The sequence below is a fragment of the Calonectris borealis genome, chromosome 9 (assembly GCF_964195595.1).
Source record: "Calonectris borealis chromosome 9, bCalBor7.hap1.2, whole genome shotgun sequence".
NCBI lineage: Eukaryota > Metazoa > Chordata > Aves > Procellariiformes > Procellariidae > Calonectris > Calonectris borealis.
Genome location: NC_134320.1, coordinates 24339717 through 24365687, shown reverse-complemented (window position 1 = coordinate 24365687; position 25971 = coordinate 24339717). Strand labels below are relative to the sequence as shown.

At 49.8% G+C, this 25971-nt stretch overlaps 1 protein-coding gene across 1 annotated transcript; it reads right to left on the bottom strand.

Annotated features, from left to right (window-relative positions):
* Positions 1-3714: 3714 nt before the first annotated feature.
* Positions 3715-18452, bottom strand: SLC7A14 (solute carrier family 7 member 14). The gene is made up of 7 exons (XM_075157661.1): positions 18149-18452; positions 11778-12014; positions 10813-11030; positions 8728-8874; positions 7407-7615; positions 5977-6854; positions 3715-4037 (listed from the first exon to the last, which is right to left on the bottom strand). The coding sequence occupies exons 1-7, from the start codon at positions 18450-18452 to the stop codon at positions 3715-3717; spliced, it is 2316 nt and encodes a 771-aa protein (XP_075013762.1).
* Between the last annotated feature and the right edge of the window lie 7519 nt (positions 18453-25971).

Genomic DNA, 25971 nt, shown 5'->3' with positions numbered 1-25971 from the left:
AATTTAGATTTTTTTCTTAGTATCTTGATTATATATATATATATTATATGTATAATTGTCAACAACACAATCATTTGAAAATAAAAATCACTCGGTAACATATCTGCGTATTTTTTTTCTTTCTCATGACACACTACAAGATCCCATTGTACAATGCACCAATGGGCTTTTGGAAACCACAAAAAAAAAATTAATAGAACAAACTTTTTTTAACAAATACACCAATTTCATACCAGAACTGCAGAGAATTGTTACACCAGAAAGTACCATCTGCAAAAAAAGCAAGATATACATCAGAAAGACCAAACAAAACGAGGTGAAGATCATTTACAAGCTGGATTTACAACATCCCATGTCGTTCGGGGCGTGATTTCTCTGCTGCGTGGAGGATGCCGGCGTGCTGGGCTTTGTAACCGAGTGGTCGTAACCGCGCAGAGTGAATTTGGGGAGGGACTGAGATCTTATAGAGTCGGTCTGGAAGGTTTGAGGTATTTATGCTCTGTCTGTATCATGCATTGGGCCCCCCGGGGTGCATGCCCCGTGGAGGGTGGTCAGGCGTGGGGGGGTCTGTGCCTCTCACCGGTGGTGGGAGCGGGGTGGTACCGCTCTCCTGTGTCGTCCTGATGGGTCAGGGGTGTGAGAACCTCCCTGAGGGCACCCGGGGGGAAAGGCTGGATTTTGGCGTTCCAGCAAAACAAGCACTTGAACCTCTTCCCAGCGTCCGAAACCGCCCTGGGGGCCAGTGGTGCCCAGTGGCGATGGACATGCCTGAACATTTTGGCCTTTGCAGCTTTTGCTTGTGCCCACTGAAGACCCCAATGCCCGCTACAAGGGAAAGCACCCGAACTCCCAAACGGAGCCTGAACCCGTGTGTCCCCCTGCGGCTCGGCCACCTTCTCCTTACGCTCCAACGCTAGGTGGGATGTGGTGGGCTCAGGAGAAGGGTACGGCTCCCATCCCCTGCCACGGCGAGGGGGCGGCCCGTCTGCACCAGACAGTGCTGTGGCATCAAATGCTGCTTCCCGGCGGTCCCGGGGACGTGGCGCTGCCGTCCTGCCCCGGCGCTTCCCCGGGAAGGGGAAAGAGGGTGGGTGAAGAGCAGCCAAAGGGCTTTACTCAATGCACGGGTCCAACGGAGAGGTTCCTACAGACGCCAAAGAGCAAGGGATCAAGCCCTCATCAAATTATATGGCATAACTAGAGCGGACATGACGACAGTACTGGTAACTGCTCTGTAACAAGAGATTAAGGCTGCAAAAGGAATAACAGGCTTTGATTCGACAGGGTACTTGGGCATGAGTCCTGTGGTTCGGCAGATGCCTAAATACCGTGCGGAAGCAGGACGAAGATGACTACCTCGGATATGGTATATAGTACAAGAGCTGGTAGGAAAATAGGATCCATCTTTCTCCCTGAAAATGTAAAGCCAGAACCTGCGAGGTGCCATCTCTCTCGGGTACTTCTAAGGCATCGAGGACGAGAGCAGCCAAGCGTGAGTGAGAGGTGACCTTTGCGAGAGGCGCTTGCCACCGCCGGAAAGGTTTCCCGAGCTGGCCCGTGAGCGGAGCGCACATTGCAAACAGCTTTTCGGTGGGACGCGCTCGGGATTTCTGCTTGTAGAAGCATGGTAGGGACAGGCAGCGGGAGGGGATGCCAGAGCGAAGCTTACGGGTCCTTTTGCCAAATCCTCGCTCCCATCCTGAAGCCCTTGCAGAGGCCAAACTTCCCTTGGCTTGCCTGGGGTGCTCCGGGTTAAAATCTGCAGAATCAGATGCTCTTCTCCCCTGGGAAAAGGACTGTAGCTTGTGACTGTTTGAGACAGGAGCTGCAGGTGGGAAACTTTTGCAGCCATGGCCAGAGCCTCTCCATCGAGCTCTTGAGCCCCAGGAGCGGTGGGGATGGGCGCGGGTGCAGGCACCCTCTGCACCCGGCAGCCCCCTTGCCCGCAAAGGGTGCCAGGCAGGCTCTGCACTCTCTTTCAGGGGGCTGAGCCTCATCCAGTGAACCAAAGCATTAATGGTTCTCAGCACCACGTGTTGGAAATCCTGCCTCATGCCCCCGTCGATGTTAAATTGTCCCCTGGGATGCCAGCAGCAGCCCCTGGTACTGGGGGCTGGTCTGGGCTGCTCCAAGGGGAGCCCCGTGGACGGATCCAGCTGCAGCCTTTGGCAGCTGGGAGGAGGATGGGTGACACTGTCTGATGAAGGTGGTTATTATTTATTCCTTGGTTATTATTTATTCAAAAAGATGTTCTTCCATTGTGGTGTTTTAAACTAAGCATGTTGGTGATGGGCTCCAGAACTGGACCTGCTGCTAATCGCTGGCTCAGCAGTGCAGCTGCTGTCTGTGCTGGGGGAGACGGTGGCCGTGACCAAACCCCATCACTGCTGACAGTGCTGCAGGGACGCTGGGGGCAGGGAACCTGCTGGCACTGCTGGGGGTCATGGCCATGCTTGGGCCGTACCGGAGGGTTTAACTATAAGAAACGTCCACGTGCTGACCACCTCTGCCCTGCGAGCCACCAGCTCTGTTTGGTTTCAAATTGAAATACGGACACTTCTAGGATGAGCAGCGTTTCAGTGTTTTTTCATACAGCATCCACCAAGCCAGGGTCAGAAACAGAGAAAATGGTACAAGGTGGAGATGGCAGCAAGGAGGGAGATTTCAGCAGCCGAGTCCTCTCCGCTTGTCACGTGTGGCCCAGCCCTGCCAAGACGTGGCTGACCCACGGACGTTGCTATTTTGTGGGGACGTGGACGCATCCCTGAAGCATCGAGGCCAGAGCAAGCGCTGAAACGTGTCCACCGCAGCGAGGGAATTACGGTGAAGTCATTTTTGTAAAAGACACAACGTGGTGGAAACAACGGCCAGCCTCAGACCGGTGATGCTCAGAGAAACGGCTCAGAGAAATTATTCGCACAAGGTGGGTTAAGCCAAGAGCAGGTCACAGCCCTCGCTGGGACGAGAAATGGGACCAGGCTCCCAACCGCAGATTTGGGATGTTCTGCCATGCTGGGATTTCAAGGTTTGATTGAGACACAGACTAATTTTGAATCCCAGTATTTGGGACGCTTGGATTCGGGGGGTGGGATGGACACGGGGGTAGCACTGCTGTGTGCACCAAGTGCCTTTGTGCCAGAATGGGCCATGGAAACACTGTGTGATGGGACCAACATCCCTCGATCCGCCTCTGAGCTACTGCCTTGACAAAGGTTTGTCCATCTCCATTTTGTACCTACCTACCCACCTGTCCCTCTGGCTCAGCTATTACTTTTAAGGTGGTTCAAAGGAAAAAACACACATGCTAAGAAAGTGCCAAAAATGTAAGAGTGGCATCTCACCGCTGCAGCCATTGGGTGGACATTCCCCGGGGACAACTCGTCTCATCTCCTCATGCGGCTCCTTCCACTTCTCAACGCCCTCCCAGTTTGGCACATCTCCCACTCCACCACCTCCGCCAGCGCGGCTGGTACCAGGAGATCAACCGGTGCCGGGGGATCGGCCGGCATTCACCAGAGCGGGACCTGACCGGTGGAGCCAGGACGGGCCACGGGTGTGTTTGTTTCGTGGTCAACGGCAATCGCAGAGCGCGTCCCGAGGACCGGAGGTGAGCGGGGTGGTGGTGGAGGACCCGGGAAGGATGGGACAGGATGGGGGAGCCGCGGGGACCCTTCCTCATCGGCTGGGCGGCGCGGAGCCCCGCTGCCCGCCCCGCTACTCAGGCGAGTAGTCCAACTCGTCATTGGCGATGAGAGCCTCCGATGGCGGTTTGTGCCTGCCTTTGCTTTTCGACCTGCTACTTGTCCGATGGCTTTCCTTTGCTCCTGCCATTTGCTGGTACGAGAAGCCCTTGTCCTCGGAGGGACCCCAGCCTGGGTAGCCCTCACCCTCAGTGGCATAGGAGAAGCCATCATCCACGGAGAAGGGGTCGACATCCACATCGTAGCGCTGGTAGGTGCTCTGGTGGAGGGCCTCCTCCCGGGCGCTGATCTCCAACGTGCTGTTCCACATCCCGTAGCCAAAGTAGATGAGTAGACCTGCAGCGGGCGAGAAGGAGATGGTTGGACCCCAGCTGCCCACACTGGCCCCATGACCCCAGATAAAATATTGCTATAAACACGCCATGCCCTAGAACAGCACCTGCCCCCCAAAACCCACGTCAGGGGTGGGTGGGGGATCCAGCCCGGCTCACCGCCAGCATCCTCCCACCCAGCGCCGGGCTGGCGCCAGCTGGTGACAGTTAAGTGTATCTAAATATACCTATATTTTTTAAGCCAGTGTATTTTGTAGTTGATGTCTGCTTTTCAAACGCATTGAATTTGTGTTTTCGGGCTGCCAGCTGTGACCCGAGGGCTGGATGTTTTAAACATCAGCTGGGATCGCTGCTGGCCACGTGATTGTGCCATCTGCAGCTTTGGTGGGACAGCAGCTCCCAGCAGATGTGTGGAGGCTCCCGAGTGCCGACAACCCGCATTTCCTGTTACCCTCCCTTACTATCCTTTTCTCTCTGGAGTTTTCTTCTGCTCTCAGTCTCTCTCCTGCTGGCACTCTGCCGTGCCCCAGGGTTGTCAGGATGAGTGTATTCGGTATTAAAACAGCTCTGAAATCCTGTCTTCCTCCCTTCAGGAGTTTCATTTCGTCTCCCTCTAGCCCTACCTGATCTCACCTTCTTGCACCAGTGCTTTCCCTGGAAGCAAATGTATCTGGAGATCTAATTTCCAGTGGATCCTCGGATTAACCTACCCCAGACGTGTGCATAGAGAAACCCAGACTTCTCCACAGGCCGTGGACCAGCCACGGGGGGCTGCTTGTGAGGTTAAATCCAGGGTCTGTGTGGCAGGACTGCACATCTCTGCCAGAAAAACAAATGGGATGTGCCTCCCCCAACAGGTGAGCAGCCGTGGATGGGGCTGGTGGAGTCCATCACATCTTGATAGAGTGCCTTAATTGACTCATTGCCATTGAAGAGGTATTAGATGTACCCCCAGGGGAAATTCCTGCCGTTACGGGAGGTGGCAGCTGACTATGACCTTTGGATCCATCCTCATTCTCTTTCCCCACCACTTTCTCCCTCTCAACCCAGGACCCTGAACCCTGCTCCCAAAGGGGAGGGCTGCTGGTGGGGTACTTGGCCAGGGATGGCACCGTGCGCAGGGTCTGTTGTCTGCAACTGGGGCTCCTGTGGGCTACTGCAATGTATATGTTTACGCATAGGGTTATTATTTCTCTGTAAAGAGTCCTTGGCTTTGATATTGTCTTGTTGCTTCAGTTCTCTACGGTCCAGACTTGGGAGCCTTCAGGAGGAGCTATGAGAGCTGCTCTTTTTCTCTTTGTGTTTGTGGAGTAAGTGGTTTGCAATGTCAAGCGAGGGAAACTATGGACATGCCAGGCTCCTGGCTATGTGCCAGGACACCTAAATTTGGCAAAAAAAGGTCCACAATAGAGCCTGTGAGTCCTGAGATCCCCCTGCCACAAAGTTAAGGACTTAGACCTGGAAAAGGAGATACAGGCCATAGATCCCTTGGCTCTGCCTCTCCCAGGGCTGTTGGGGTTGGACAGCTCTGGGTTTTGGAAATGCAGTGCTGAGATTTTGGTGTAGGCTGCTAAAGAGCTCAAGTGGGTGAAATAGCAAGAAAGCAGGCGGATTTCTGTAGGAAACCTGCCTGGGAGGCAATTTCCAGAACCCACCTACTTTACGTCAAAAGACTCATCAAAATAGTCACCTTTGCATGGAGCAGTTTACTTCCATCAAACTGACATTTTCTGGAGGTGTAATTTTCCATTTAGCTGTGGTTCAGGGGCTTGATTAACCGAGGTTTCTAAGAACTTCAGGGTGACAAGGGGCAAATGCAAAGAACTGGGTATGTCCCAGCTGAAGAAGCATCAGCCTAAGCACTCTAATTAGGGAAGTTATTATTAACATCTTTTCAAAAGAGTGTCAGTTAAAAAATTAAAATAAATGAATCTGGGACTCACCCACAAAGCACCAGACGGCAAATCGGATCCACGTGACTGTGGAGAGCTTCAGCATGAGATAGATATTCACCAGCATAGCAAAGGCAGGGACGAAGGGCAGACAAGGTGCCATGTAGGGCAGCTTCTTGGGGTTTTCTGGCTGCTGCAAGATCACAAACACCAGCACGACGATAAGCAGGATCATCAGCACAACGAGGAGGACAGCCCACCAGCTCTGCTCGTAGATGTAGTCTGCCCCGAAAATGATGAAGGAGCAGAAGATGAACATGAGGACGAAGAGCAGGAGCACGCAGGTGGTGACCGTGTGGCCGGTGGCTGCCGTGGGGCGGTCCATTTTCCCTGGCAGTCCAAGGTGGATCCGCATCGTGTAGTAGCGAGGGCCGATCAACTTCTTCAGCTTGATGAGGTAGATGTTCTCAGACTCATCTGCCTCTATCCCCGAGGTCATGTCGACTGTGCCGTAATTGGGGTGATTCACGTTGTAGGTGGATTTATCAGATTTCCCAATTAGCATCTCATTATCCCCCAGCGATGGCAGATTTTTTGCCCCGCACGTGTTGGTCGGTGGGCCGGTGAACTCTTCTCCTTCGCTCCCCGGGGAGCAAGCTTCCTTCTCGCAGTCGGCCAGGATGCCCTCCTTCTTCTTGGTGTGCTCCTCGGAGAGGAATTTGACGAAGCCATCGATGTCGCTCTCGGGCTGGTATCGGAGGAGCAGGACGCAGACGGAGACCAGTGTGTAGGCGAGCAGCGTGCCGATGGACATCATTTCTATCAGGTCCCGCAGGCTGACCAGCAAGGAGAGCAATGCTGCGAGGAATCCGGAGACGATACAAGCCACTACGGGAGTTTCCGTGTAAGAACTGATGTGGGACAAAAATCTGGAGTGCGAAACAGTCGCAGAAAGTTAAAATTGCGGATCGCAGTGGTTGCCTGTTACAATAACCCTCACCCGGCTGGAGGGACCAGGCTGTGAACCCTTCAGCTCTTATTGCTTTTTGGACCTTAGACTACAGACAGCCAGAGACTGGAAATATGCGGAGGCTGGGTCTGGAGTTAGATCTAGGTCTAACCAGCTCTGTGCAATCTGAAATGGGCACTGAGACACTTGCAAATAAGTGCCAAAATTTTATGCATATAGGCTGTTCTCCTTTGCAAGTAACTCTTGAATTAAATGCTCATCCTCCCATAAGCTGAGTCTCTAGGTACCAGCACTTAATGAGAAACTTTTGTGCAGATCTCTCCTGTTTTTTTTTCCCCAGGATTTTGCTTTTTTGTGCCCTGTTCTGCGAGCGCTGAGTCTGTGCATGCCCGCTGCTCCCTGCAGCGGTGGCACCGGGCTGTCTGGGTGCAGGCAGCCCCCATGCCCCCAGCACATTTCCCCTCCAGGTCCCAAGGCAGCAAAAATAAATGCCATCGTGGGCATGACTGACCTGAAGAGCAACCCGTCACCAGCCATGGCGTAAATGACTCTCGGCATTGGGAAGAGGGAGCCCAGCAAGCTGACAGTCAGGCCAGCCACGGACCCGATGGCAACGATGAACTTGGCTGCGTAGAAGCCATGGGCCACAAACATTTCCATCAGTGGGGACTCGGTGTCGATGGCATCGTACGGCACCATCAGCGTGAGGATGATGCTCACCTGGGAAGGGCGAGAGGAGCAGGACACGGGTGTCAGCAGCAGCTCTGGGGGCCGCTGGGGACTTGCAGGGTGCAGGGGCTGCTTCTCAAGGGTGGAAAGACAAAAAATTTCAAGTCTGATTGGGATTGTATCCCTACGTCCCCTGTGGAGGGGATGTAAAATGGTGGAGGTAAGGCCTGTACGCACTTTGCTGTGGGGTGGTTAATCCAGGGGACTGCAGGGCCTTGGTCTCTGCCACCTGAAGGCAAGAAGGTGACACCTTGAACCTCACTGCGGTGGTGACGCAGGAGGCTGGTGGGACTCGGTGGGGTTAGTAACACTTGTGTCAGCCACGTTCCTGTGTGGGGACAGCGGATTCATGCACTCCTCATGGGACAGACCCAAAACCCAAGATGGTGTCATTTGGGGGAACACTCTGATCTTATTGGAGCCAAAGAGAAAGAGGTTTTGAGGGAAGCCCACCACGCTGCAGGAGAGGCAGTGGGTGAGTTTCCTTGAAACGATCAGAACAATATTTTTTCTCTTTTGTGACTCAGTTTTGCTCTTTTACAGGGAAAATCCCTGAGTACAGACATGCATTTATTGGGGTGCAGCGCAGCTGGACATTGCTGTTGCCACATCTCTTGCATGGCCATCCCTGCCCATCCTCCCCCTTCACTTGGACCCTCTCCCACATCCCTGGCAGAAGCAGTGCTGCTTTTCCCAAAAACATGGAGGAAGGTTGCTGCAACGCTGCTGCTCCTTCAGTTTTGCTGCACTTCTGGATGCAAAAATAGCTGCAGATGGGGATGAAGCACGAGGAAGAAAACCGGCTGCAACCATCTCCCTGCAGCCGGCAGAGGGATCTCGGCAGGGTGACAGGAGCCTGGGGACGAACGGGCGGGGGCCGAGGGGAGCCTCGGCAGAGCACTGCAGTCACACGGAAACACAGCTGATGTCTCAGTTCCACCAAAGAAATGGCCCTTGTCCGAGGGTCAGACTGGCACCCCGGCTCATGGGGAGGGGAGCCGCGCAGATGGCCAGAAAGGACACGCTTTTTTTTTTTTTTTTGGTATATATATATGCATACATACAAATTTATGTACATTTACGTATGTATAGGTAGTACTTACGGACACATATGCTGTCAAGCACGCGACAAGTGAGGCCGTGATGGCGTAGGGGATGGAGGTGTTGGGACTCTTTGCTTCTTCTCCCGTGGTAGCAATGATGTCGAAGCCGATGAAGGCATAGAAGCACGTCGCGGCCCCTTTGAGCACCTGCATGGAGGATCGAGCATCTGAGTGCCAGGAGGGAGGCTGGCACCCAACCAGGGAGAGCGAACTGAGCAAAAATGAAGGAGCCCAGTTCTGCCTTGTCTGAGCTAAAGGGTGAACGGGGCACATCAGGAGTTGCACACGTCAAGTTGGGTGTTCCCATCTCGGGACTGACCCTGGGATCACCCATAACCCAGTGATCTGCTCTAGGGAAAAGATTTCAATGTGCGGCCCGAGTCACTGGAGGCATCTGCACTGACCTGTGGTGCACCACAAACGTGTGCCCGCGCCATGCCCGAATCTACTGGGAGATCCTGGCAGTGACAGAGACAATGAACCAATTTCAGGTTTGCTTTCACGATGCTCCACCCCAAATCCGTTATATTAGTAGGGATTTGGGGCATGTTTACATATTCCATCGTAGCAAGATGTCTCATGTGGCAGCAAGATCTGCTAGCAGAGGAAGCAGAAGAGAGCAGCAACAGTCAGATGTGCGCTGCTTTCCAAACAACCTCTGTTTTGCTTGGAAGCTGCAGACAGGTTCGGAGCACACGTTGGAGCACTTGGATGAGGAATTGTTTGTACAGTTTAGGGTTTTTTTTTATGTGATTTTTTAAAATATACAATATTAGCAAGGACATTTATAGGGAAGAAATGCTGAAGCAGGCTAAAGACTGTGGATGTAAGGAGTGAGCTGATTTGCAGTTGTAAAACTCTTGCATACATCTAGCTAGCTAGCCGGGAACCAAGTGTCCATCACATCTCTGTCATCTCAGCTATCTAGTGATGGAGCAGACAGTAAAATTCACCTATTTCAGGGGACTACCTGTAATTACCTTTTTAAAGTATCCCCTATGCTTCTGGGGATCTCATGGTTGTGCTATGGTGGATTTGCTTTTACAAACAATTTGGGAGACAACCAACCAGCTGAAGATGATGGGAAGATCTTACTGATTTTGATGTGCTTTGGATATGTATCTTTTAAAACTATGTATTTTTGCCAGGAGACATTTGGTGGGTTGAATTAGAGCAAAACAGCTATTTTCTATTTGCTCTTTTTCATTCCTATTGTATGGCATAAAAAGCCGAGCACAATCCAAAGGTAAATATGACCTCTGCTCTCAAATGGGCTTCAGAGCTCTTCTCCTCACTGTCGTTCTCTGGCAGAGAGGTATTGATTTACTAAAGGGAGGTGCAGGGACTGTATGGCAGCTCGGGACCCTTTCAGTAATCAAGACTCTTGGTTTACTTTAATTTCTTGCTTATTTTTCTGCACAAAACCCTGATGGAGTTGAGCAGTGTAAATCTGAGAAATTATCTTGGGTTTAGGCCAGCTGAGATATTTTCAGCCTCTGTTCATCCTTGGATAAAAACCAGTGCAAGCAAGCTAAAAAAGCCAAATATGTCCAAATTCTCAGTAAGCTTTGAGGGAACATCCATAAAATAAGTACTGGCAGGTGGCATTATGAACTGCTCAAAACAAATGCTTGAGAACATTGTTGTTGAAAACCTGCCAACACAAGTATCTCCCCCTCCGAAGAGGCTGAGCCAGCTCCTCCCGAACACCTTGTCTCGGATGGCCACTGCATTTTGCTCCATTGCCTGGCAATTAGTGGCATTTCCTGGTGTATACTTTCACGTGGAGTTTGGCTCTCCAGGAAGACATTTTGGAAAAGTTCTGAGTTTATTCTAAGAGCTGGCAGGAGATACTGGCAAAGCATTGCCGTATCCTTTGGGTTTGGTGGAGCGAGGCGGTTTGGATCCAAGCCTGCAGTGGTGGAAGTTGGAGGTCCCTGGCCAAAGTGCAGGTGGGTTTGGCAGGGTTGAGATTTGGAGAGTGCAGTGGAAGTAGGGTGCGTATACCATGAGCAAAACTGAACGCGTGGCAGATGGGTGGCACCGCTTAGGTGCTGCGTGTCCCTCCGTGAACCCAGGACTTACCCCCGGCCATCCAAATGGCAGGAATTGCCCTTCAGACCAGTTGTCACCTTTGACATAGAAGAGACCAGCAATCATGATGAAGATCCAGACTGCCAGGTTAATGATGTTGAGCACGTTGTTCAGCCCCACTGAGTTCTTCACCCCCATGGCCACGATGATGGTGACAATGACAGCAATGACCAGAGCAAGAAGGTCAGGGTATGACTCCTCTCCTTTCCCTGGGTAAGAGAAAAGAGGTGTGTAATTCTCCATCCATAGATGTGGACAGCGTCTCCAGAAACTCTGTGGGGGCTTTTGAAAATGCTTTTCAGACCCGGACGCTTTGCAGAACTCCTTGATCTCATTGCAAAGCTGGTCTCCAAGATGCCCCTGCCTCCGCTAGCGAAAGCTGTTTTATTAAGGTGATAAATCCTGATGCCTCAAGACACTGTTAGGAATTTTGGGAGAGCAGCAAACAAATGATCAGGTCCCAGTTTGTATAACATGTATCTGTCAAGTACTAATTAAAAATCAATCAAACATTAAGTTTTCATGACACAGGTACAGGACAGCTAGCTGGTTTACCTACTGGTAGGAACCACGGACTGTTACTGGAACTGCTGGTCATACAGGACCATCACAGCCCTGGGTTTCTACATGGCAGTACTGCAGACACCAGCTTGTACTCTCTAACAAGGCTCTGGTGTGCACTGGGTGAAGTGCTCCTGCGCTGTCGTTAGCCTCTGACATTCGACTAATTTTTCTGGGTGCTTATTCTGCTAAATGCCAGCTCATCCCGAAGGGGCTCAAAGTATCGTGTATCCCATCCCCCCGAATCTGTGAACCAGACTGCAAAGGAAAAGTACCAGAGGTAGACGGATGGTAAATAATGAATGAAGCCTAATATCCATGTCTGACTTCTGACAAGCTTCCAATTACTTTTCAGGCCCTAATTAATGCAGGTAGCTGTGCATGGCGTGACGCACCTAGTCCATTCAACGTCCCGACGCTGTTGATCATCCAGCGGCTGATGGTGTGGTTGGCCAGCGAGTCGAACATGCTGCTGAGGGCACTGGCGCCCGCGGCCGTGCCGATCAGGTACTCCAGGATGAGGTTCCAGCCGATGAAGAACGCCACGAACTCCCCCACCGTCACGTAGCTGTAGGTGTAGGCAGAGCCCGTGGTCTTGGGGACCCGCACGCCAAACTCAGCGTAGCAAACCCCTGTTTAGAAAAATATGAAGCAACATAAAGAAAATATGCTTGGGAAAGGGAAAAATAAAACTGCCTTGGTCCCACCTGCCTGGAGATGCCAGGAGGTAGCCAGGACTGCAGTCAACGTCAGAAGGAGCTCAGAGACATCGCAGGGGGCCGTGGTGACCCTCCCTCCCCAATGGCTTGGCTTAAAAAGCAGCCCATTAAAATCAAGATGTGATGGAATTTTTTTGAGGATACACAGTTCAAACGACCCAAATCTTTACAGCCTGTTACAGAAAAGCCTTCTCACAGGTGTGTGCCCCTGATGTGGGACCCTCCGGCATGGCCAGCTGCAGCCCCCACAGACACACAACCGAAGCTGGGGGGAAATCCAGGCACAGGGAGCAGAACCGGGCAGTGCTGGTGGTACGGTCCTTGGAGCACTGTTTCCCTGCAGTAGCTTTGATGGTGATAGATACCTCTTCTTCCTCATCCGACAGTGACACCATAATATGATTTTTGCCAAGAATGTTTGTCTCAAATGTTTTATTTGTGGTATCAATATACTGACAAATTCCCAGTGCTTTTGGCTGCAGAGAACATCACAGCCCTGGGAAAGGTGGTCGCAGTGAGACCTGCCAGAGGACAGCGTTTGGGCACAAGGAGGTCAGGGATGGTTATAGCCATTGCATGGGATCCTGGACCAGTGTTGCCCAGCCTCACCCTAGAGCAAGATGCCACAGGAGGGCTCACACAAGGCTACGCCTCTCCCTGCCCCCGACGCTTATCTTGGGTTATTGCTGTGCAGATCCAGGCATGAGCACTGTCCTGATCACCCCTGCTCTCATTCGTACCCATGCAAGAGGAGTTTGAAGCCATCTTACACAGAGAACATAAGTTATTTTAACACTTAAAAGTGTTACATGTAAGTCTCATTCTAAAGAATAATTGCAAAACTAGCTTTGTAGAAGAGGAAAAGAAAAGCAAAAAGAAGTATTTAACGGGAACTGTTTGGGAGGAGATTTCAGTGGAGTTTAATACTTTCCAAACTCCTTGTGTACTTACTATGTCAGGATACTTTTCAATAAAAACCTGACCCTGACACATTGCTGACTTAAAACAACCATTAGCTTTTATTTAAAAGGAATGGATGGACTTAGTCATAAATTCCCCAAATATTAGTCAGAACAAGTGCTGGAAGGCCACACTGCATCCTGCATGTTTAACACTGATTAAGCCCCTGCCCCGAAGACCCCAGTTCAGCTCGTAGGGGTTAACGGGTTAGGGCTGTTATTATCGTGGTGTAAACACGTAGTCATTATTGAGTTCTTTAACAACTACTTTTCTCTATTTAGAAGAAATAATTGCTTCAAAATTGCAATCAGTTCAGTACAGAAAGACGAATGAATAATTTATAAAAACGTTATGAGGTTGCTGCTCTTACTATAAGTGCAGTTTTTACACAGTACACAGAATTATTGAATCCCTAAGCTGAATTTGGTGATGCTTCTTTTCTTTGTATTGGAAGAGTTTTACATTCCATCCACTGTTTAACTTGCATGCATGATGCTGGCAGTGCTTTTCAATGGGACTCTTCAAAACTTGATTTCTGTAAAGCAGGCCCAACTGCAGGAGCAGCAAGACATCCCCAGCATCCAGCCCTACAGTCATTATTCAAAGCTGATGAAAAATGCATGCGCTCGGCAAAGGTAAGACATTCGCAGATAAGTACAGGCCTGAATGATTTATGAAACAGGTGCTCTGATGGGGACAAGTATCTGGTTTCTCTCTTTGATGGCCTTAAAAATCATATAATCTTTCGTGGAGGCAGCTCTACTTTTCGCCAATGTCAAGATAAGGCTTCAAGAGGATTGTTATTGATACAGAATGATAACGGCAAAGCAAAGACATTAATATGTATAAAATGTTTGAGTATTCAATTACTCTACTAGGATCCCAAAATAGAAGAGTAATGTTTCACTATACGTTGCATACAGCAACACGTTGTGAATATCTCCATTACGTATCAGCATATATTAAGAAAATAAAGTATTTTTTATCATAGCATGCAGTATCCAGTCTGGGGCACATGAGATGCAAGATTTATTGCAATTTATTAGGGTGCAGATTTTACTCACTAATCTTTGCTGCATCAGTAGTGTATTATTATTATTATTATTATTATTATTATTATTATTATTGCGTTAATAAAACTTGTTACTCAGTTACTCCTCAGCAGCCCCAGCTATTTGGCACCTTGTCCCCCGGAACCCGGAGAGATGCAGCTCCCCCAGTGCCCCTGCACAGCCAGCCCAGCTCCGGGAGTGCAGGCGGAGGCTGGGCCCACGCTCCCCGCCGCGACTCTTTGAATTTGGAAATAGATTTCTGTTTTTTCCCGCTCAATCAAGAGTGATTGCAAGTTCCTGCAGAAAAACCAACACAGTGGTTGTTTGGAAAAGTAGCCTTTTTACAGAAGACCGTTTCTTTTCCTGGAATATCAGCTACACTCTGTAATTGGTGTGACAGTCATTACGCTGGTGTAATTATACAGTTATTGACATTATTCAGAAGGACATAAACACAGCTGAGTGGTTTGGTCCATGACATTGTCCCTTCAAGATCCCATCTACAAAACCCCATTTTTCAGATTTAATTGGCCTCTCCATTCTCTGGTTTATCTTGTTTGGGGGTGAGAGGTGAGGCAGCCAGCAGTTTTCCATACAGCACAGCTATATGGGTTAGATGTTCTTGTGTTAGCGGTGGCTTGAGCATCCTGACCTGCCTGGTGGGGACTTTTGCTGGTGAGTGGGGCTGGAGGAGGGACCACAAAGTCCCTGCTGGCTTCAACCTCAAACTCCAGCGCTGCAACAGCCGCTGGGCAGCACAACCGGTGGTACAAGGGGCTGGTGCAAGCGCCACAGCTCAGTGCACCCTCTTGGCTGCTGCCTTGCCTTCGGTGTGACGGGGCGGTGGTGGTCGTGGTGTGGATGCTAACCCTCCTGCTGCCGCCTGGCATGAGGACACACAGAGACCATGAAACATCCCACAGGGCACTGGCATGGTGGGAGTGATGTTTCAGGTGAAACAAGCCTTCGGGCAGGGGCCTTTCAGCAGCGCTGAAGGTAACACTAATTAATTAATGCTACCACACAAGAAATCCAGAGGGACCATCCTTTGTTAACCAAGGGCAGCCAATTTATCGAGGCAGGTATACAGCAAAATCCTATTTTCAGCAAGCCACTGAGCCTGTTCAGTGTGTTTCATGATCAAATACATAAAAGACAGCTCCATAAAGAAAACTTCCTTAGAAAAAGGACTCTCATTTCTCCAGCACCGCCCAAGCAGCTCATGATCAGCTGCAGCTGGAGCCCCTCATCCTGGCCCTTGTCCTGCAGCCAGGCAGCACCTGAGGCACATGCTCAGCTCTTCCCTGCTCCGTCGTGCACCCTGGTTGTGGCTGAGCCTGCTCCCACATGGGTACCAGGTAAGAGCATGGCAATGAGGTCCAAAACTCTGTGGTCTGGTGCTTGAAATCCCCATCGAGGGTTACTGGGGTTGCAGAGCAGTTCTCATGGGAGAGGGAGTCTCTTCTTTTCTTGCACAGCCTGGCACCGAAGCCTGTGGGGTTGTGTGGCAGAGAAAACTATCCCATACTGGTAATCATCATGGGGGAGGACCTGACCCTTGCCTGAGCTCACAGTAAGGAGCTTGCAAAATAGGATCAACAAGGTTGTATTATTTTAGGAAAGGAGATGGCTACAGGGACAAGCACCGGCTGGTGGAAAAGGCTGCGGAGAGGGTAATGGGGCTGGGTGAGATGCAAACTGCTGATTTTTGCTAAGAAGGGGTTTTGGTTAGAGATGGGGGTGAGCGTGGGGAATCTGAGCAGTCGCAACTGATGGAGGGAACCTGCAGTGTCCCCTGCGCTAGAGGCTTTGTGGAGGGAAATTGGGCAAATGTTTCTGTTTGAGAGCTGAATAAAAGGCCTTCTGGTGAGAGAATGAAAGAGATTGATTTAATTTATCAGTTTAATCTATGATACTACGTCTGTAAGTACCCTGGCGGGGCACATGTTGCTTAAACCTAGGGGAAGGTGTAACTGGAATCTGTCCAGTAGATGAAATTGGAAAAATCCCTATGTGAAACTGGGCTAAACAACATGGAAGGATTTAGGAATTTCCACCGGTGGCACCCGGAAGGACTTCCTCATGGCTGTCTCCCAGGGGAGCCAAATGGCTTTCTGGAAGGGGCTTTTTTCGCCAAAACCCTCCCGGGCTCAGTTTGCAGACAGTGGGATCTGACCTGTGATCTTCAATACATCATGGGAAAACAGGTAATCTACTGGTCCCATCTGGCCTTAAAACTGTGAGAAACTCCTTAAAATCTGTCTGTGCACACTTGCCCAAGCTCAGTGCCCGGTACGCTGGGAGAGACCGTGATGGGAGAGCTGAAATCATTCCCCCGTGAGCCCGATAGCCCGCCCGGCTCCCGAACCCTTGCTCGGTTTTCCTTGCCAAAAACGTGTTGCTGTTATAAACAACAGCAGCGTCAACGATGAAGTGAGGAAGCGGCCAAAGAGACTATCAAAACACTGCATCCTTCACAAAATACTTTCCCAGGGCTACAAAAGCAAGCGGAGATGAAAGCTGAGCGGGAAGCGGCGTGGGCTCCTGTGGGTGAAGGCGGAGGGAGCTCCCTGCTGCGGGGCAGGGCTCACGTCTGGGGTGAAAAAGCCCCTTTTGGAAGACAATGTGGTGTTTTTTTGTTTTTTTTTTGTTTTTTTGATGAGACCCACCCAGGCTCTGTTTGTTCTTGGTTTGCATCACGGCCAGCAAAACCCTCACAGAGGAGAGAAAGTGGGCGGTAGGAAAGGATAAAGACACTGATGCTATCTACTGCCTTGTTTAAAAAATGGGCGGTTTGGTTCGTTTGCTGTGTTGGGATCTCAAATGAGCATCGGATCTCGTCGCATGCTTTCAGCTCTTTTCTGGACTGAATCGGTGGTAAATGTGTCCAAGCTGCCTTGTCACTGGGGTCTAACTGGGGAGCGGGGAGGCAGGACTGTCAGTGTGGTGGTCCCCAGGCAGAATCACTGGGATTTTTCCTTGGCGTGGCTTTGGGAGAGCGTGACACTTGTCCCCGTGCTGTGCCAGCGTTGTGCCTCTGGGCTGCAGGGGTGTAGAGGGTTCAAACTCGCATGGACTTTGGTGGCACCTCCATGGAGCAGCACTGCAACCTCCAGGGAAAGAACGTGATGTGCTTCCACCTCCCGCTACAAAAATCCAGAGACTTGAAAAGCTGAGCTGGGTCATTTTGCTGTGTTTGCTGTTCCTGTCTTCTATCAAATCCCTTTGCCATTTACTCAAGTTTCCTTATCCAACCCGCAGATAAAAGCTGGATACCAGACTGACACAGCATGCAAAGTCCTCTGAGCAGGGAGAGCAGGAACATCACATCATCGTGTTAGCACTGATCTGGAAAGGACAAATGCCAGCAGTACTGGCTTCATGTGGAAACCGCAGCTCGAGCCATATGCTCAGCTGGGTTCCTACGAAGGAGATGGAAGTCACCGGCTTTTCACTAAAATACATAATTCCTCTCTCTCCACACATTTGTTTGTTGCGGTTTTTGTTTGGAAATTCAAAGAGTGATCCTGCCAATAAAATAAACTCCAAAACTAATTGAGGAATTTGTTAACTGTTAACAATGTCCACACAAAAGAAGCTGGCCCCGGTGCTACCCAAGCCACCAATATCCTTCCTGTTGAAACAGGGTTTCCCACAAGCCATGTTGTGCTTTTGCTCCAACGCTGTGGCTTGGCCGTTCTCTCGGCCTGGGACACGTGCTGCAAAACTCTCAAATGCTTCAAAATATATTAACCATAGGCTCCATCCTTGGGGAAGCCATCAGCAGCTCAACGGATTAACTATGCTTGGGCTGCTGGCTCCCAGTAGAAGGTTTGGTCTGATATTTGGGTAATGAGAGACAGACCCATGAGCTGGGTAAGCCCAGTGTGAAAGGGATTTTTAGTCTATGGGGAAGTCACTACCTTCTCATAGCTTGTGCTGTTGAGTACGGGTCCTGCCAGGCGTCCGCCCATGAATGGAGCCAGAGGATGCACAAGATGACACGTTACTCAAAAACCCACCCACACGACTCACCTGACAAGATGGAGGCAACGGCGGCGATGATGAAGGAAACGATGACCCCAGGCCCCGCCATCTCCTTGGCCACCAGGCCAGACACCACATACATACCAGTGCCCACGCAACTCCCGACGCCGAGGGAGATGAGGTCAAGGGTGGTGAGGACCTTGGCCAGCCTGGCACCCTGGGCGGTGGCCGTCCCCGTGCCCTCCAGCATTGACTCCACAGGCTTGGTGCGCAGGACGCGTGTGCGCAGGGCATGGCCCGCCGCCCCCCAGGGCACCCGCCGCGGGTCCAGGCGTGAGAAGAAGCCGCTCATGGCTGGTGTTGGGCTTGGCGGACGTGGTCACGGGCGGTTTTGGCAGCACTCACTCAGGGCTGTGGCTGCATCTTCCTCCTGCAGTGTCCCGGCTACAAGAGAGAGGAACACAGTTTTTAACCGAAATAGCAAAGAAAGAGGGATGTGCTCCATGGAGGAACCAAAAGGGGCCCCCGAGCCGGTTTCTGGCTGGGCTCCAGCTCTGGGAGAGCCCTGGGAGCCAAGGGGAGCTTTGCTTTCACCAATGCCGCTGCTCCGGAGAAATGTCGTTTCTCCATCCCAATTGTTTTGTACAACAGAGATGTTCTGCCCCCCTTTCTGTTTGTCTACATGGTTTTAGCCCCAGTTATTAATACAGCCCCATAAGCAGCAGGAACCTGATACCCTCCACGTGCCCATTACGTGGCTTAATTGCTACCAAAAGCGATGATGGCTATGTATAACTGTGAGGTGCTGGTGGCCACCGTGGCACCTCGGGTCCACTGCTCAGCAGCACCGCAGTATGTCCTGGGAGCGGGGATGCTCCTGTGGGCACCGTGCGTCAGCCCACCGCCGCCGTGCCCATCTACATGGGACCTTCTGCGCGACATTGCTGTGCTCCATCTGCACTGCAAAAAAAAGAGAGTCTGGAACCGTAGCTTTGCTCCTGTATCCAGTGTGTTGAGACTGCTGCCTGCGTGTGCCGGGCTGTGGCTGGCTACGGGGCTTGATCGCCACAAATTGGCCCTTACGGGGACAGGTGATTTTTTTTTGGTGCTATAGAAGTTGACTCTTACAGCTCTCTGGTTATTCCGGTTGGTTTTTCTTTTTGCGTGCTACCATTATCCTGGTGAAGTCTAAAGGGAAATGTTTTAAAGGGTGCTGCTTGTTCAGATCCAAATGAATCGTGCGGTTAAAAAGAGTCCTTGGTGTGGTTTCTTCATTCAATTTATCACTTCTTTTTTGTAGTTATTTAAATACTCTTTTAGGAACACCTTTTTTTTTTTTTAATTAAGAGATGTTGTTTTTCTGGAGTAACTGCAACAAGCTTTGGGGTCCAGCTTCTGCGTGGTTAAGGCAAGCTGAGAGAGAAGCTCGGCAGAAGCTTTAAGACTGTCTTAAAATTGTCTTATGATTCCAAATGATGAGATTGTCTTAAAAATAATGAAATTATCTTGTTTTGCTCTTGCTCTGTGTTTTTTTGTCTTAAGTCATATTTTCAAGAACTATTCAGCAACTGCCATCTCCCACTCTCCTTTCTGCTGTTTTTTAGCAAACCACGTAGTTCCCGGGCAAGGTCCTAATACCAGCAGTAATGACTTCCTAGTGACAAGTGATGACTTCTTGACCTTGAGGAAAATAACAAGAATTGACAATCTCTGAATGCTAATATAAGGGAACAGAAAAAATAGTTTATTAAATATGAATTTTAGCCTGGCAGCTTCCTTCCTGTAAATAAAGAAATCTTTTTTTTTTTTTTAATTGCCTTGAAGACAAAACAATTATTTTTTCCATCTTTACATCCAAAACAAATTACATTGTGTCTACCAGGCAGCCTTGTGTTGCTGGAGTTTATTAAATAAAACACAGCATTCATTTCATGTTTTGGTTGATCACAGTTCAAATGGTGCTGATTTTTTACCTCGAGCAACCACAAGCTGAAAGGCTGGATGTTCTAGCTAAGAATAATAATAAGGAAAAATTGTTACCGCTCTTGAGCAAATGTGTGCCTTTGGGTTGAGAATAAAAACTGGGTTTGGCTTTTGGGTTGCTCAAGGAGTCAGTTGGTTTGTGGCATGGGCTGGATCTCAGGTTAAGTTTTACTTTCTGAAGGTTTGTGTTGGAAGGGGGCAGCTGAGCCAGAGCTCTGTGGGACGAGGCAGAGCCACCCTCGGGGCAGCGTGCCCATGTGCTGGTGCCTCCAGGGTGGCTCTGCTTTGCCAGGGCTGTGCTTCGGCCATGGAGGAAATAACTCCTCTAACCAAAATGATCACCACCCAAAATTCATCCTCCTTTTATCCAAAGCACAACACTTCTGAAGCACAGGCTGGCAAAAAGGTCTTGCTGCCCTTCACCCAACCACTTCCCATACTTTATTTAATTGTTTTCCTTACGGGGACTTTATGGATGCTCCTAGTTGGGTTTGAAAGACTGAGATCGCTATGTTTAGGTTTGCACCGAATTGACTTAAACTAGCCGAGAAGCTGGGCAGAAATATCCGCCCGGTTTTTGAACTGTTACAATCTAGACGTCCTTATCTCTGTGGAATTTTCTCATGTAGTTTGTACTGTAAGAAAATATCTTTCCCAAGTGAGCCCGTCCTTGGTTTACTCACTGCAAAAACCCGTTGCAAGGTGAAAATAATAGATACTGAAGAGTCAGCTCTTAACTCTTGTAAGGAAAAGCATAATGAGAATCAACGGCTGGAAGTTGAGGCTGGACAAATAAAAGTTGGGTGATTAACTACGGGAAGAGATGAACACCGGGAAGAACCAATGTGTGTCTCTTGATGTCTTTATACCATTTCTGGATGCTTTTGTGAAGGCTGTGCTCGTCACAGAGAAGCCGCTGGGCCACCAGAAGAGGTAGGATGGTGTGGGATGGAGGTGCCAAGGCTGCGGGCTTGGTCCCATCACCAGCTTTCTTCTTTGGCCTGGGCAGACCTGCCCTGTGTTTTAAGGGCATTGGGACTGATGTGGTTTGAGATCGGGAGTTTTTCATTGTCTTGCCTGCGGTGTCCATGGGTGGCTGATGAAGGGTTTGGGAAGGGTGACATATGCTCAGGTCTCGCTGGAGGGAACCACATCCACACCGGAGAAATTAGTGCATCTCCCAAACTGAAGAGAGCTGAGCACGACTGATTCAGACAGCCCAGTTCACTCTCAAGGCACATCAGGGCACAGAAATTACTTTCTCACTTTTTGCAAAGAACCTCAAGGGAAGACATGGCAGTCTTGTCCAGGAATAATTTTTAACTGCTAAAATAATGAAAAACTTAAATATTTTAAATCATTTAAATTTAAAGGAGGAACTGGCTGGTGGATCTGTGATGTGCCCAGATTTAGGCTGCTGAGCTGTTCCAGCAGGCCGGGGCCAGGCTGGGACCAGGTCCTCCTGCGTGGCTGCCCAATGTAGCCCTGGGATTCCTACAACCCCTCCTGAGTCACCAAGGGGAAAAAACCTCCAAAACATCTGAAATGAAATAACTTTATAATTGCTGCTATATTAAATTAAAGCGATCATTTGAAACTGTTCCAGATGTTTAAGCGAGATCAGCATATTGCTGCTCTGTAGCTTGGAAAACATGCTTTCACTCCACTTAAAGCCATAAAAAAAAATCTCATGGATGGCAACCATTTACATGGGTCAGAGATGGTTCGTTTCTGCTCTGCTCCACTAGCCTTGGCTAGCTAGAAGCACACAGCGGGAGGGAAGAAGAGTTTTTACTTCTGGTTTTTATCTGCTCTCTTCATTATAAACCCGGGAAGCTTAAGGGAGCTGTGGCTCGGAGGGGACAAGCCCGACTCGGGGAGCTGCAGCCGGGTTTCGGAGCTGCGCAGCTCTCCATCATCAGGAGTCTGGGTTGGTTTTCCCCAGCTGCTGCCTCGCCGGTTGGCGCTTGCTGCTGCCACCACGCGCTTGTTAGTAACTGCTGTTTGTACCGAAACACTCTTCTTCATTAGGGTAAATTAACTAAAACAGCAATCAAGTCAGAAGGGGAGGCCTAGGTATTTACAGGCATGGATCTTCCTTAGTGTCTAGGTCGGTGCTGAACTATTCCTGATGTAAAGCTGCTTTCTGCCGGCTGCCCCACGCCGGTGCGATGCAGCGCGGTGCCCTGCAGCCCCCGGCATCGCCCGTCCTCATCACCCCCCGCATCCCCAAACAAGCTTCCCCATACCTCGTCTGTGTTTTGGGATGGCTTATTTGATTTTTCTGCTAATGACTGCCCTCCATCCAGAAGTCCATAGGGGTATCCTTAGGCAAAGACCTCTACTAAAAAATGCTGGGAAGGCAACAAGAAACAGAACATCGATGGTGATAAATGAAAAAAGAGAGCTCCTGTTGGTGTATTGATAGAAAGCCAGGCAGGGGCACTCATTAAGAGGAAAAGAGTGGATTTCCTTTTGTTTTCATGGCTCACAGAAGTAATTACTACAGAGAAAAACTTACTGATGTCCCAGCATGGCCCTAGCACTGGGGACAGCAGCGCCCAGTTTGCTGCAGGAGTTTTTATGGGGAAAGCCCCTTCCTCCTTGTTCAGGGGAGGCATGCCCCAAAAATGCAGGACTGAAGCAGGTTCCTACCAAACCCCGAGGCGGTGCCTGCTGTGGACCTCAGAAATAATAATACAGATGTTTACAGTGCAGGAGCAACAGCCCTCAGACCCCCCGCCCGCTCTGCGCAGGGGCTGCACGCGGAGCTGGGCTGCAGCATCGCCCCCGCGGACAGGGAGCCCCAAAGGCTCCAGGGGATGCGGGAGGCGGCTCAAGACGATGCAAGAGGCAGCTCCTGGCAGCAAAGACGAAGGACAAGAGAAAGAGGAAGAAACGTGCTAGTCTGACTTCCCCGCTCCCCCTCCCCTTTTTCTTTTAATTACTAGCTCGGTAACGGCGAGGCGGACTTGTATGAAGAGACACAAGATACTGAATTTCATTACAGCTCCTCCAGCAGGCAGAGAAATGACGTCAGCGGTGCGATGCGGCGCGGCGGGTGTCAGGCAGCAGCTCCGGCGGCCGCCGACTAGAGGGATGCCTTCTGCCGGGGCTGCTCGTCACGTTAATGTTTTCATTGCCAATGCGATTTGATTTGGAGTTTTATGTGCTTGTTATTACAGTGTTGATCCCCAGCTGGGTTGCCACTGGAAAAGCTGGCTCTGCCTCCATCATCAGCCCTCTTTAAAGGGATTTAAAAGCCAGGCACAGAGCCGAGAGCGAGGGCTGGTCCCGGCACCGCTCACGTGGGTCCAGCTTCAGCAATCTGGCCTTGTGCCTTTGCTGTTAATTTGGGGCTCTTTTATTTTTAATCTTTCCATTTTTACCTCTACTTGAGCCATTCAAGTGGAGCTGTGGTTAATTTAAACTAAAATTCTCGCTAAATTAAACTAGTGATGTATTTCAGGCTTATGACCAACTTTCTATGTTACATCAACTAAAAAAATAGGTTCAGGGATTTTTTTTGTCTCTTCATAGCAAAATGGAAGTAGAGGGGTTGAACAGCACTTTTCTGTGTTACTTCCATCTCTGTTACTTTAAGTGCTTTCCCAATGTCAGCACTGCTGTAAAATGGCTAAACATCATGACCTTTTGACAAATAAGTAAAGTAAAAGAGGAAATATTTAACTTGACCAAAGACATAAGGCAAGGCTGCCACGCATCCAGAGCCAGCCCCCAGGAGTCCTTACACTTTGTGTTCTAGACACTAGTGCAAGAAAGAGTCAAAAGAGCATAGACATGCAATCCAGTAAAATAATTGGCATGGACATAGAGATTGCCCTTTTTGCCCCTCTCCAGCCTTCAGAGGGTGATACGGAGTGCTGGTTTACCCGCTGTCGTCTCTGGGGAGAGACTGGGCTGCCTGAATAACCGGGGAAAAGGCAGAGGGAAGGACGGGAAGTTGTCAAATCTCCTTTTTGCCTTGCAGCTGGTGGGTCCAATTCCTAAGATAAATAGCTAATTCAAGTATCTGAGCACCGATCTTTGGGCACCGTGTCCACGAAGGCGAGCAGTGAGGAGGTTTAGGTGGCTGAGTGCTCATCTTCCTGCCCGGATGAGGAATAGGTGGGAGCTGAAGTAACACATTCAGAGGTGAAATTGGAGCCGGTCGCGGTGAAGGCCAGCAGATCTCTTGATATAGGGTTGTTCTAAACTTTGCCAGGGTTAATTACATGCCAACCTCACAAGCAGTTGGTCCAGGCTGTCAGGGTCCCTTGGGATCCTCTGGAGCATCAGGCTAGTGAGAAACACCTCTGGGGTTGGAGGGATCAGTGTTTTCCTGCTTCCTAGAGGCTGGATGCATTTGGAGGTAGCACCTATAGCTCTTATAGCCTGCAGGGGATGGAAACCCAAATGCACCGTTAGCCCTTCCTGAGATGCTCAAGGCTCATCCCCTCCTCTTAGACATTGAATCCACCTCCCCAAGACATCAGGTTTTCTGCTGTCCTTCTCCCTTGTGCCTGTAGAAGGCAGTCCTATGCCTGGCATTTTGGTTTTCCGCTTGTTTTCTGCCCTTTTTTTATGGGTACCAATGATTCCTCATGGTGCAGAGTGGCGTAGGACTGAGTGCAGGGTACTTATGACAGATACAACAGTCTGCGAGTGTCGAGCTGTAAGTAATGCAATATGCATGAAGTGCTCCATTTGTGTTTGCAAAAAAGCTATTTAATCACCAGAAGAAAAAAAAAAAAAGAGGGAGAATTACGGAGAAAGAGGTATAATCAATTTGCACATTTTCAAAAAGGTCTATTTTGTCATTGTCGTCTCGAGATGGCAAAGTAAAAGCTTTAAAAAACGTAACGATACTGCTAATGCAGGGAAATGACAGATCAATAGATGGGTGAGCTGAGCAGGAGACGGGGAACCAGGAACTTCTTGGAACTGCTCCGACAGGTTCCCTCTATGAGAGTGATGAAACCACACGAAATTAGTAAATTTGTTCCTCCATCAGTAAAATGGAGAAAGTAGCTACCTTACAGAAGTGCACGAGTGGTTAATTCCGTTGGGTTTTCTAAGGAAGCGGGAGAGAAACCATGCTAAAAACTATTCACGCTCCCCTAGCCGTACAATATTGCTTTTGTGCCTGCCCTGGTCACCTGCAGAAGGACCCCTGCGGCTCTATGCACCTTCAAGCATTCATTTGTGGCTACTGCAAGATTTTGCATTTGAAGTGCAGATATTTATACCAATGCTCACGGCTATCAGATACGGCCTCCCCCATCCTTTTGCAGTCACGAGCCACGGCATGATCGAAGAAATGAAACTCCTGAAGGAAGCTGTGCTCACAGGTCTGGGTGCTTGGACGGTTTCAAGGACTAATGTGCTGACCTCTGAAAGGCAGGCGTTTAAAACACTGCGAACCAGGTGCCCAGGAACCGAGATTCATCTCACGTGAATCTTCATTCTGCGACCTTCCCTCAGGTTTTGATAGTAGCAGCTCCAGACCCTGAGTTGTCACAAGGGGAAAAAGGCATCTTCCTACTAGTATGGTATCTTCTCCGGATGGCAGCGAGTTGCCTGTTTGCAACGCTGGGTAGATAGCGTTGTTCTAGCAGTACGATTGCTGTTGGCATCAGCAGAGTGGTTGCCTTGCATCTGCAGCTCTGGACTTTTTCCTATTTTTGGGTAATGGGTTCTACTTTCGGTAATCGCTGCTTTGATGACGTACACATTTTCTGTAACGAATCTCACTGCCGGAGCGGACAAGGGCTGCCTTTGTATCACTGAAATGTTTAGACCCGGGTTACCAGACAGTCTCTTCTAGAATTATACTAATTTAAAAACTGTCTTTGCTTTAACAACATGGAGGAGGAAATCTCTGTAAT